The following is a 12,936-nucleotide window of genomic DNA, read 5'->3' as shown; positions in this document are numbered from 1 at the left end:
AGCTTAGGGATAGGCGCTCGCTCAGTCAGCTTGCTTAGCTTGGTTGGATGGGGCGGTTGGAAACTTGGGGCTGAAGGACTTGGTGGAGGGGCAATCTCACGATGATTTTTAGGTGTAGTGCGTAAGTTCGAAACCTAGTTATAACCTAAAATACACTCTTTTTTGCTATATTTCTAGCAAATAAGCTACTAAATTTCCGGCTAACGGCCTGGCAACAATATTCTCCTTCTGCGACACTTCACTTACTACTTATCACCCACCACACTCACCTATACTCCATCAACGCGTCTCTATTTGCAGCTATTATCTACCTCGCCGTTGCTATAATGCCAGCAAAAAGAACACGCGTTAATGCTCTAGAAATCGCGACAACTTCGAAGCGCCCTAGAGTCGCAGCGCGTCATCGCGGGTAGACTCCGCAACAATCAATTCAATCCGGTCACTCTCCTAGACCCACTTACCTATCTAGGTAGGGCTTAAACTCCTATAGGTAACTACTAGGCTTAAAGCGGTAATCAATCAATCCAATCTGAACCTTCTAGGACCCACTTAATTGATTGTTGCGGACTGTGATCGCGGGACTGCCAGCCAACCTGTGCTAGTCGATACTCAGCCATTCTCACCATCTCCACCTCCTCCACCGCTGTCGCCGCGTCAAGCTCTCGTCGCCGCGCCACAAGCACCAAATTTTGAAGCGACCCTCCGAGAGTCGCGCGCCGAAGAGACAATCATCCCACCACCTGAGGGCAGCGAGCATGCCACTGTTGCAGCTTCAGGAGCAGCTAGCGAGGCTGTCGACGAGGGTTTCGTATAGGTAGAGGACAAATACGACGGCTTTAATTAGAGTCGCTACCCAAAGCACTGCAAGCCGCCCACATCACTTTCGAACCGAGCAAGCTGGGTATACAGCCATGGCTATCGCATCGCCTTGCGCAGCAACGTCGCAAAAGTTACGTGGATCTGCCACTATTGCTATAAGCACAAGTTCACTACTGTTGGCCGTGGCATACATAACGTCTCGCAGTCTCCATCAGCGCCAGCACGTCATCTCGGAGAAGACAAGAAAGTTCATGGCTTGAAGCCTCCAAGTAAGCGCACTACCGTCGCTCCTCGGAAAGAAACTCTCCTCGAACGCGCCCTTCAGAAGGGCTGCTCTCAGGCTGTTGCCAACGAGCTTACCAACTTCAATATACAAGAGTTTAGGCTTGCGGCCGTCACCTGGCTCGTCGAAAACAACCTCCCACTCTCACAATTCGAATCATCGTCTTTTCGCAATATGATACAATTAGCTAGCGTAGAGGCAGAACGAGCCCTGTGGGCATCTCATAACAGCGTCTCACGATACGTTATACGCCTGTACAACTACCTGTTACCAAAGGTTGTCGCAAGCCTTTCAGAATCAATGAGCAAAGTCCATATAAGCTTTGACGGATGGACGACAAAAGGTGGCAAGCGCGGTTACTTAGGTATCGTCGCCCACTACGTTGATAGCTCTGGCGAGCTCAGGGACTTGCCTATTGCGCTCCCACAACTGACAGGTGCCCACACCGGCGAGGCCATGGCTGAGGTCGTGATGGCAATATTCAAGCAGTTCGAAATCACTGTGGGCAAGCTCGGTTACTTCGTCCTCGACAACGCACATAACAACAACACCACGATCAACACTCTCGCCTTGCAGATGGGCTTCAGCGCTACCGAGCGTCGCCTTCGCTGCGGTCCTCATACGCTTAATCTCATTGGCCAGATGCTACTCTGGGGTGAGGAGAAAGAGTCCTACGACAACGAGGAGACTGAGCGCGTGAACGAAGCTGAGAACATGGCTACTTGGCGAGGCGATGGACCATTAGGAGTAGACTCCGCAACAATCAATTCAATCCGGTCACTCTCCTAGACCCACTTACCTATCTAGGTAGGGCTTAAACTCCTATAGGTAACTACTAGGCTTAAAGCGGTAATCAATCAATCCAATCTGAACCTTCTAGGACCCACTTAATTGATTGTTGCGGACTGTGATTAGGAGTGCTTCTCGCGGTTATCAACTACATCAAAACACCACAACAGTACGCTCTTTTTGAGAAGTATCAGAAGCTCGCTATTAGGGACCAGCCTGTCAACGCGCCAACAGAACAGCACAAAATCAAGGAGCCCGTCAAGCCAGTTGTTACTCGCTGGAACTCTTACGTTTCGTGTTTTGAGCGCGCTGTTGAGTTGCAATTAGCGGTTAATGGGTACGCCAACTACCATATTCAGAAGATTGAAACTGAAGACGCGTACGCCCGAAGTCGTAACAACAAGCTGCCTGCAGCGCCGGATTGGATGAGGTCTGATGGGATCAATGCCCATGACTGGCAGGTGATTGCTGAGTATATTGATGTGCTTAGGCCACTAAAACAAGCTACAAAACGGCTTGAAGGCCGCGGCAAAAGCGGTGCTTTTGGAGCAATCGCTGAGGTTATTCTAGTATTTGAATACTTACTTGGAGTCTATGAGGACCGCTTGCAAAGCTATGAAGACGTCATTTATGATGAGCATACAGAGTCACCCGAAGACCACCTTGCTATCAACCTCCGCGCTGCCCTAGTTAAAGCCCGCGAGTACTACAACAAGCTCGACCTCTCGCCAGCTTACTATGCTGCTATAATCCTTCATCCTCGCTACAAAAGCTACCTTGACGCAGCGTGGGCGGATAAGCCTGATTGGCTAGAGAGCAGCAACCGCAAGTTTCAACATTTGTGGGCGGAGTACAAAAGCTTACCGAAGCCGCGCTTACGCCCCAAAGTCAGGCACAATGATATAGACGACGCTATCAACAGCTTTATTGAGCCTGCAGGGCTTACGGAGAACGAGGAGGATGAATATGAGGCTTGGAAACGCAGCGAACCGATCGCTAGCGAGGGCGTCGACCCTATAAAATACTGGGTAGGACTCCGCGATCGCTACCCCAGCCTTAGCAAATTTGCTATCGACATGCTATCAATCCCAGGCTCAAGCTGTGAGTGTGAGCGCTTATTCAGCGAGCTGGGTGACCTCCTCGAGCCCCGTCGGCGCAGCATTTCTCCGCAACTTCTAGCAGCAATACAGTGCGATCGACGATGGATAAGAGCTGGATTTGGCAGTGGTGAGGTGCCTGTAAAGGAGGCTATCAGCGATGAGGAGATGGACGCGAAATACGGTGTACATAAGTGGGATATTAGCTGAGAAACTCAACACCAAGGTTTCTATATAACTTTCCTAATCGGGACTGAGCCCATCAAGCCGAGCGAGCTGACAGCCCTGTTTCAGCCAATCCGAGCGAGCCGAGCGAGCTGCTGGCCTCCGCTCAATTGGCTGAGCAAGCCAATTGGCTGAGCTCGCTCAGCTTGCTCATTGACATCTGTGGCACACTAACCCAAGCTCGCTGACGCTTGTGGGCGTATCTGGGTGCTCTCGCCCAAGCACCTCCTCGTATTCTTCCAGCGCTCGACAGTGCATCGCTTCGGCCTCCTCGTACTTTCCCTGGCTTTCCAACACTAACCCAAGCTCGCTGACGCTGGTGAGCGTGTCTGGGTGACCTTGCCCAAGCACCCTCTCCCGGATGTCTAGGGATGATTAACAAAACCCCTCCGCTGCCGTATACTCACCCCTGAGGAGCAGACACCATCCTGCACGAAGAACACTCTCGGCCTGCTTCATTAGGTCCTCCTTCTTCCCTGTTCTATGGCCAGCGACCTCTTTTAGGTGCGGCAGCAGCACTGTGCACTGCTCCCACATCTGGTAATTCCCGCCTGGAAACGCCGCGCCCAGCGCTTGTATCGATTCCGTCACCCACTTGACCAGCTCGCTCTCCGCCTCATCGACAGCTGCACGAGCCGGTGCATCGCCAATGTCTGCTCCCCGACCTCCGCCCTCACAAACGAGAAGCTGAGCAGCGGCGCTAGAGAGTCCTCAAAGTCCAGCTGGCGAGTGGCGCCTTACAGCAGCCAGCGCGGAATCTCTTGCTTGTTAAACATGCTCGCCAGCGTAAGCAGATCGGCCGTATGTGTAACCACGTGACTAGAGTCACATGACATCCTATTGTAGCAGGCACTGCCCGGTGGGCAAGTGCACTTACCTCTGAGCCGAGAGCTCTTGTACACATACATCACAACACGACAATATTATTATTATTATTCCATTAGAGTCCTTTTTCAGTCAGAGACTATGTAGGACTTTGTATCGCAGTAGACAAGACGTCAACAACTGCATATGAGAACTGCGTTGATTGTCCTACGGAGTAGATACACAAGGTTATATACATAAGATATGCGTAAGCACATAACGGCAAAGGAGTGAAAGTGAAGGTTGTAGAACATTCGGCCAAGAAGCATCGGGCCGATTCCAAGAAGGGTAGTCCTGAATGGCAACACCCCCCCCCAGCTTGAATGAACAGTGAAAGCTGAAATTAATCATGTATCTCTAAGAGAGACTCGTTGTTGATGTCCTTTATGGTGGTGATTAAGCGATCTGAGACGTCTTCAAGACCAAGCTGCTTGATGAACTGGGCGTGCTTCTGTCGAGGTAGTACCTTTGTCAGTCCATCGGCGGGCATGTAGGCAGTCGGCTTCCAGTCTACATGGATTCTTCCAGCCTCTACCTCTTGTCGTAGCCACAGCTGATGAATGTCCACGTGTTTTAGCTTTGTTTGAAGCTTCTCTTCAGCCTTTGTGACTATGCCAACAGTCTGTTGATTGTCGCACCAGATCTTCGAGACTATATCTGGATTAAATCGAATTTCGCGGAACAGCCTGTTCCACCATTTCATTTCTCCGCCAGCTCGGGACAGAGCTAGAAGTTCTGCTTCTGTTGTGGACTTTGTAACAGTCTTCTGGATAGCAGCCTTCCAGTCAACAGACAGGCCGTATAGCTTGAACAAGTATCCTTCAGAGCTTCTTCTCGTGTCAGGTTCGTCCGCATAGGCAGCATCAGATGCGCCATAAAATATTGGTTCAACCGTGTCTGTATACTTGTCCGCGTTCTCTACGGGGATTACGAACAGGTCTTTCTCATTTTGAGTTCCTGAGGCCTTGAGCGCCAGATTTCTCTTGCCAATAAGATAACGCCAGCAATGGATTGCTGCGTATAAATGCTTTTGGCCAGGGTTTGCAAGATGTCGGGCCAGTACTGAGTGCGCTCGTGCGACATCAGGTCGTGTAAACGTGGCAATGTAAGCTAGTGATCCAACTAGTTGTTGATAGATTTTCGTGCGCTTAGAGTTTGGTTCTTCCGTTGACGGTGGTAGTACGTTCTCCTTTATCGGAAAATCGGGGTATCCCTTGTCGCTTGTTAGGTTGAACTTGCTTGCAACCTTGTTAATAAAGGAGTCTTGAATTAACCAAATGCTCTTCGAAGGTCGATCGCGTATCACACGAATCCCAAGGAACCAACTTAATTCGCCAAGTATTCGGAGATCGTAGATCTGTAGCAAGCGCTTTTCGAATTCCTCCTTGTAACTTGTCTTTGAAGGATGTACCAAGACGACGATATCATCAACGTAGAAGAAAACGATTAGATTGTTGTTGGCAAACAAGCAAGGAACTCCAGGAACTGCTTTTAACCCCAGCTTCTTTAGGGTCTTCTGAAGTTCTGCATACCAAAGCAATGGAGCTTCCTTAAGACCGTACAATGCTCGACGAATTAGGAGTAGTTCTCCATACTGTTTTGCAAAGCCTTCAGGTGTATAACAGAAAAGCTTTCTGTTTACTCGTGCGTTTAGAAACGCGTTTAGTGCATCGTACTGAAACATTAAGAGGTCGAACGCAGCAGCTAGCGCGATTAATCCTCGAAAGACTCGGGCAGCCAGCGTGGCCGCGTAGGTGTCTCCCCATTCTGCTTGAAGATCTCCGCGTACGACAAGTCGAGCCTTGAACTTATACAAGTATCCATCTTGATCGAACTTGTATGTGTACACCCACATTAGGGGTAAAACCTCAGCATCAGCAGTTGATGAGGTTGCAGGTGTTTGAGCAAAGCAACCTTTCTTCCAACAGTTGTCAAATTCGACATTCATTGCCTTCTGAAACTCATTGGCAAATGGGTGCGTAGCAACGTCTCGATAGCGTTTTGGAGGTGGTGGCAGCTGATCTCTATAGAGTCGAACTTTCGGTAATTCTCCGAACAGTTTCGTCGTTTCTGGTTGACTGATTGCGGCCAAAAATGTACTATAGTAGGTCATATTCGTACTCAGGTGATTATGATCAGAGTAGTTGGCTCGGTGTCGTCTTCGGTGTCCTTCAATCACATTCTCTTGACTGCCAACCTCTGGATTCAAACGTCTTGGAGCGTTGTTCTGGTATCGGTCTGGCACGTAGTCTTGGTATTGATCTCCCCAACCGCCTGGTACGTTTTGTCGACGGGAAACCATTGATTCTGGTGTTGTAGGGCTATCATCGGGATGTCTGACCCTAATCGTAGATTCTGGTGTTGCAGAATTATCGAATTCCTTGTCTAGATTCCCTAGTTCGAACTGAATATCTTTCTCGGTTGCTGTTTCAGCATCGTTTCGGTCATTCTGGGTTAAAGAGTTGTTTTCCTCATAAGTCTGTTTCTGTAATGGAGACAGAAGGTCCTCAATGTCTATGAGCGCTTGAGGTGTGGGTATATCCAAGATCTCAATTAATCGCTCAGCTTCTTCTGAGAGCTTCTCAGGCTCATCGTCGTTCTTCATGAGGTGCTGTCGTGCAAAGACCACATCGCGTGTTCGTATAACACGTCCCTTAGATGGTATCCAGATACGGAAGATGTTTGTCGAATCGTAACCAACCAAATATCCAATCATCGTTCGGGATTCAAGCTTGTCTCCACGCTTGACCTTTCTGTCGAGCACGTGAGCACGACATCCAATTGGAGCCATATGCGCTACTGATGGTTTTCTACCAAACACTCTTTGGTAAGGCGTCTCCCAATCGAGGCTCTCTGTTGGCGTGATGTTAAGCAACATAGCGGCAGTGATAACAAGCTCGTTTGCTAATTCCTTTGGAAGTCCTGATGAGATTCTCAATGCTCTTCCACGTTCGACTATGACTCTTCCAGCTCTTTCAGCATTTGGATTTTGCGCAGGAGTATCAGCGGCTCGCGCTTCAATCTTGATACCAAGCTCTTTGCAGACATCGTACAATAGCTCGCGGTAACCAGGCTCGCTGTCGATACGAAATACAACCACAGTGTATTCGAATTGTCGTTGAATCTTTGCAATTAGAGCCTTAATCACATTCACAAGGGTGCTCTTTTGTCGGTTTGGTATCGTTGTGACTTCATGCCACTTAATCGAATGGCAGATCGCGTGAAAGGCATACTTGTCACCATTGTAACAAGCTTCTCCTTGAGGAAGTAATTGAACCAGATCAATGCCAACGCGATAGAAAGGCGTTGTATTCGTATCTTCAGGGGTCCTTCGAGAGATTTGTTGCGTCATTTTCGACTGGATACACACATCGCAGTCCTTCCATTTCGGCGCTTTGTTGTCTCCAACAAGTTCAAAACCTGTAACGCTTTCAGGCAGATGATCAATTGCCTGCTTGCTCGCATGTCCCCACAACTGATGCGCTTCGTTGGCCGTAGCAACGATCGCTGGTCTTGGTTTCTGAGATGTTCTTTGGGGCTGAAACCGAGCAGCAAATGTTGATAACGTACTTAGCTCGGGTCTGTCATTCTCCTCAGCATCGATAAGCCAGTGCCCATTGCTGTACTCCAGCATTGCGACCACATTGCTCGGGTTGTTCTGGTATAGCAAGTCGCGTCCTGAATCGAAATGGATTCCTAGCGGTCGACAGCGCGATAGACCAAGAACATTGGCAAAGAACCCTTCTACCAATGCAACGTGAGTGAGCTTAATAGGTGCCTTGCCAGATGGTGTTCGTACATTGAGCACAACAGTGCCCCATTCAGCGATCTGAACAACCTGGCCACCAGCATAGATCACTTCTCCAGGTTTAGCTTTCCTTACAAAGGACCAGCCAAATTGTCTAGTGTTGCAAACATGTGCGTTCGATCCAGGATCCAACACCCATCGGTTCATAAGGTGTGGTACTTTAGTCGTTGCAGTATTGAAAGTCTGTATTAAGGCGTTTGTCTGAATAGGACTCGTGGCTAGTTGATCGTCGTCAAAGCGAATAGGAGTCGGAGTCGAAGTTGATGAAGATGCAGTACCGTTCTTCGAGCTAGTCATCTCCGGTCTTTTCTTAGAAGGTCCTTGTCCCTTCTCTGCTCGAAGAATGTAGTCTTTTAGCTTTGGATGCTTCTTTGCCCTTTCTTTTGCTTCAAAGATGTCCTTGTCGCCTTGCCAGCCATCTTCTCGTAGTTTCGGGTTGCAATATTTGCACTCAATAAACAAATGGTACTCGCCACAAAAGCACTTCGGCTTTCTTTGCTTGTGACCTCCGTTTGTATCAGCCATTCCTAACGTAGCTGAAAATGTCCCTATTCCTGCTGCTCTAGGGCTTGTACGACTGTGGAATGTTCGAAATTTCGACACGTAATCTCGTAGAGATGGAACTGGTGTTCCTGCTTCGTCCTTAGCAAGGAGATCAGTGAGCGTCATTGTTGCCCATGCGTCATCGAGTGGTTTGACGGCAATGAGGAAGTCTTCCTGGCTCCGAGAACCATTTACGTCCGGTATTATTATTATTATATTTCCATTAGAGTCCTGTATCAGTCGGTGACTATGTAGGACTTTGGCTAAGCCGTTCTATGTATGATGGTCGTTGTGGAGTTTCTATGGGTCTTTTTACGTCCGGTAGATTAAGCGTTCTCATCTGGTCGGTGATCTTGATCCAATCGTCCAGCCATCCTTCAACCGCTCGGCCTCGCCGTGTTGCTTGCAAGTCCCTGTACTTGACTACAAGCTCGCGTGATCGTCTTGCAGTGTTCGGCGAAAGGTGCTCCTTAAGAGCCTTCAGTCGTTCGTAGGCCGTTGATTTGCCTTCGAGTAGATATAGATTGCTTCGTGCAGTTGTCTGCGCAATCTCCGATGTCAATTCATTCAGTGCCTTCTGCCGGTGCAGATAGGTCTTTTGGTCGTATTCCCAGGCGTCTAGCAGGTCCTGGTAGTCGAGTCGTTGTTCATGAGTAAGCTGTGAGCGAAGCGTTACTCCTTCTGCTACAGTAGCAGGCGTCGGTCGCACAGGTTCAATAAGCTTCTTCAGCTCATGTTGCGACATGTCGGGATTGCAGTACTCCCATATACCATTAAGAGTAGCTTTATCCCGCCTAAGAAACAGCCATTCTTGCCAATCAGATGGCTTCTCAAGAATGACGGTAGTCTTGGTCACAAGACTAGACGATTCGGTTGCAGCCATTGCGACAAGCAATACGGTGGCAGCAAAAGACGTTCAACAAGGTATTCGACAATCAAACAAACAATAGAATACACTTGAGGAAAGACAAGTGAACAGCAGTTATTGAAGAAGGGTGCAGTAGCACGTATCCGGGCTCATAACTATCGCAGTAGACAAGACGTCAACAACTGCATATGAGAACTGCGTTGATTGTCCTACGGAGTAGATACACAAGGTTATATACATAAGATATGCGTAAGCACATAACGGCAAAGGAGTGAAAGTGAAGGTTGTAGAACATTCGGCCAAGAAGCATCGGGCCGATTCCAAGAAGGGTAGTCCTGAATGGCAACACTTTGGCCGAAGGCCGTTCTATCTAGGTTTTTTTTTCGCTGGAAAGCAGCTACAGGAGCAATTCTCAAAAAACCACCCAAACTAGACTACTCTCTCCCGAAAGCTTATAGAGTAATTACTCTCTTAAACAGCCTAGGGAAGGTACTAGAGAGAATTATCGCCAAAAGACTAGCTAGTCTAGCAGAAACCACAAACCTCCTACACTCCTCACAAATTGGAGGTAGAAACAAGAAATCTGCAATAGACGCCGCTCTCCTCCTAGTAGACCAGATTCAACACAAAAAACAGCAAGGCCAAATTACTTCCACAGTGTTCGTGGACGTCAAAGGAGCTTTTGACCACGTCATACACAACCGATTTCTAGACCGACTTAAGAAACTTGGACTCCCAATTAGCTTAATTTGCTGGGCGAAATCCTTTCTCTCCAACAGGACCCTAAGACTGGCATTCGATAATAAGATTGAAGAATTTAGCAAGATTAGAGCAGGCATCCCACAAGGCAGCCCAGTATCACCAATCTTCTTCCTTATCTATATCCGAGACCTATTCCCAGCCTTACAAAGCTTTCAACTATCGTATATCGACGACCTATCTCTTACTACCTCATCAACCTCTCTAAAGAAAAACATAAGAGCACTGCAAAAAGAGATAGCTACACTCTTTGCCAAGGGAGAGCAGCTAGACATTATCTTCGACACATCCAAAACAGAGCTAATCCACTTCACCGCTAAGAAGGAGAGGATAGAAAGAGCCCTCATACTCCCAAACAACGACCGGATAGAACACAAAGACACTGTCAAGTGGCTAGGTATCAGACTTTCCAACAAGCAAGTAAAGCAAGTCACCGCTCTAAACTTGACTTGCTTGGTTCAAACATAGGCTTTACTTGACTTGCTTGGGGTGATTTTTTTACTTGCTTGACTTGCTTGTATTACTTGCAAGTACTTGGATTACTTGACTACTACAAAGAGATTAAGCTACATACAAATTACCAAAACTCAGTGTTCCACTCTAGTATGTTGTAATCTCCTACAAGCTGCTCATCTGAAAGCTTAGCCTCGCTACAGTTGTACGGTTTATAACCAGCTCGCACCCATGACCTTACTGCGGCACCCCGCAGGGATCGCCGCTATCACCGGTCCTATACACCCTATACCTAGCTGAACTACTCAACCAGGACCGAAAACTCCGGTTCGGGTATGCCGACGACATCAACCTATACCGGGTCTCCCACTCTTTAGACGAGAACGTCGCACTGCTAGCAGAGGACCTCAAATCTATCAATGAATGGGGAGCTGCGAACAAGATCACGTTTGCACCAGAGAAACGGGAGCTGATCCACCTCACGCGCCAGAAAGGACTACATGCGCCGCCAATCCAATTGGAAGATCAAACAATTCACCCTATAGCCCCTGCGCAGGGGGAAGCCAGACTGCGCTGCGCTGGCTTGGGGTGTGGTTTGATAGGGGACTAACTTTCAAGAAGCACGTCGCAGAAAGGGCGGCGCAAGCTAGGAAAGTAGCGAACCATCTCCGGAGCCTCGCCAACACAGCCCACGGCCCTCCAGCAGGATCGCTACGCAAGGCAGCCATAACATGTATCCTGCCCATACTACTATACGGAGCCGAAACATGGTACGAGGGCAGGACGAAGAACCCACGAATTGCAAGGGTTTCCCGTAAACCCACGGTCAGCACTAGGGTAGGCTGGCACCTAACCACGATAGATCAGGCACTAATAGCAGCCACGAAGGCAATCCTCCCTGCGTGGAGGACAACACCAAACGCAGTACTGCTAAGAGAAGCTGCGATGCCGTCGGCACAGGTGGCGCTGGAGGAGGCTAAGCTCCGCTTTGCGGTTCACCTACGCACGATAGACGACAAGCACCCACTTACTAATAGAACTACACTGCCACTAGTCATACGAGGACGCGCAGCGGGCAACCGACGGATACCAAGATCGAAGGTTCAGCGCGTAGCACAACTGCTACCCGCCACACCCGAAACGTCCTAGCCAGCCCTCACTTTTCATACGGGTCGAGGCAGGACCCAACGCAAGGGCAAGGAAAGGACATTGCTGCCCAGAATTTCACCATCTGGTGGGAGTCTCTTGGACAAGAGACAATCACTGTCTTCTCAGACGGGTCTGAACAACAAATCAACGGTACAAGGGTGGTCACTTACGGGTACGCTATATACCAGGGCCAGGCCGCCGTGGCGACTGGACAAGGCTCACTAAATGCCCTTAGCCACGTCTTCGATGCGGAGGCTATAGGCGCGTGCAGAGGACTCAAACACGCACTACAACTCTCACTGCCTAGCCAGAGGGAGATCGTACTCTGCATAGACAGCACTTCGGTAATATGGGGCATACGCGGAGCCGCCCCTGCCTCCTCCCAATGGGCGTTCCTCCAAATTCATGGAGCTATGGAGGCCTACAGCGTGAAAACGCGGTGGGCGCCGGGACACATGAAGATTGTTGGAAACGAACTCGCCGACCAGCTGGCTGACAACGAGGCCAAAGACCCGCACCAGCCATACGGCATGGCCGCCTCCCCCACAAGATCCGGTATACGAACAGTAGGCCGCCGCCTCCTCGAACATACAAGGGACACTTGGTGGAAGGATAAGAGCAGTAGGCTATCAGCATGGTACACGCAATGGCAGCTGCCATACGATACTAGGCGCACGCCCGCAGCGCTATGGCTACCCCGAAGGATACTCGCGAAAGTCCTTATGATACGCTCAACGCATGGCGACTTTGAATGGTACCACCGAAAATTCAACCACGAGGATACCTCGAAATGCCTATGCGGCAGGCCCAAGACGCCAGAACACCTAGTGTTCTGCAAGAGAGCCACAACACACTTCAAGAAGTGGCCTCTACGCCCCATCGTGCCCCCTCGCACAAGACAGGAAGGCCTAGCGTACCTCGCGCAATTAATAGACCAGCCACAAGAGTTCGAGACCTTCGTGAAGGTAACGAACTCCTTCTATGACGAGTGATTTCTATTTTTGAATTTCACAAAGACCCGCTGAATTCCTTGGCATTATTCAGTGTAGGATTCGCGGCAAAACGCCGCATAGATGCCACAACCCACACGCTCTCTCTCAAACCTTTTATTATATCTCAAATTGCCTCTTGTTACTTTTTCGTTTCTCTCTCTAAAAAGCAGTTACTGTACTGCATCGATCAAAGGCGCAAGCCACGAAATACTAGAATATTGTAGGAAAACGGCTTCAAATGGCGGGAGTCCTTTTCACGAACATGTATATAGGCAGGACATCACTCC

General features: G+C 49.1%; 6 protein-coding genes across 6 annotated transcripts; 3 read left to right on the top strand and 3 right to left on the bottom strand.

Annotated features, from left to right (window-relative positions):
* Nucleotides 1-1,276: 1,276 nt before the first annotated feature.
* On the top strand, nt 1,277-1,891 carry PtrM4_112900 (uncharacterized protein; the record flags this gene model as incomplete). Its single annotated transcript, XM_066108034.1, has 1 exon — nt 1,277-1,891. The coding sequence occupies one exon, from the start codon at nt 1,277-1,279 to the stop codon at nt 1,889-1,891; it is 615 nt and encodes a 204-aa protein (XP_065961219.1).
* Nucleotides 1,892-2,316: 425 nt separating this feature from the next.
* On the top strand, nt 2,317-3,198 carry PtrM4_112890 (uncharacterized protein; the record flags this gene model as incomplete). The annotated part of the gene is made up of 1 exon (XM_066108033.1): nt 2,317-3,198. The coding sequence occupies one exon, from the start codon at nt 2,317-2,319 to the stop codon at nt 3,196-3,198; it is 882 nt and encodes a 293-aa protein (XP_065961218.1).
* Nucleotides 3,199-3,363: 165 nt separating this feature from the next.
* On the bottom strand, nt 3,364-3,989 carry PtrM4_112880 (uncharacterized protein; the record flags this gene model as incomplete). Its single annotated transcript, XM_066108032.1, has 3 exons — nt 3,364-3,578; nt 3,621-3,913; nt 3,955-3,989. 3 exons carry the CDS (start codon nt 3,987-3,989, stop codon nt 3,364-3,366), a joined length of 543 nt encoding a protein of 180 aa, XP_065961217.1.
* A 431-nt stretch (nt 3,990-4,420) lies between these two features.
* PtrM4_112870 (uncharacterized protein) lies at nt 4,421-8,410 on the bottom strand (the record flags this gene model as incomplete). The annotated part of the gene is made up of 1 exon (XM_066108031.1): nt 4,421-8,410. The coding sequence occupies one exon, from the start codon at nt 8,408-8,410 to the stop codon at nt 4,421-4,423; it is 3,990 nt and encodes a 1,329-aa protein (XP_065961216.1).
* A 265-nt stretch (nt 8,411-8,675) lies between these two features.
* PtrM4_112860 (uncharacterized protein) lies at nt 8,676-9,311 on the bottom strand (the record flags this gene model as incomplete). Its single annotated transcript, XM_066108030.1, has 1 exon — nt 8,676-9,311. The coding sequence occupies one exon, from the start codon at nt 9,309-9,311 to the stop codon at nt 8,676-8,678; it is 636 nt and encodes a 211-aa protein (XP_065961215.1).
* Nucleotides 9,312-9,635: 324 nt separating this feature from the next.
* PtrM4_112850 (uncharacterized protein) lies at nt 9,636-12,649 on the top strand (the record flags this gene model as incomplete). Its single annotated transcript, XM_066108029.1, has 4 exons — nt 9,636-10,475; nt 10,765-11,101; nt 11,140-11,501; nt 11,546-12,649. The coding sequence occupies 4 exons, from the start codon at nt 9,636-9,638 to the stop codon at nt 12,647-12,649; spliced, it is 2,643 nt and encodes an 880-aa protein (XP_065961214.1).
* Nucleotides 12,650-12,936: the final 287 nt, after the last annotated feature.

This window comes from Pyrenophora tritici-repentis, chromosome 6, assembly GCF_003171515.1.
Source record: "Pyrenophora tritici-repentis strain M4 chromosome 6, whole genome shotgun sequence".
Lineage (NCBI taxonomy): Eukaryota > Fungi > Ascomycota > Dothideomycetes > Pleosporales > Pleosporaceae > Pyrenophora > Pyrenophora tritici-repentis.
This window is presented reverse-complemented; position numbering and strand designations above follow the sequence as displayed.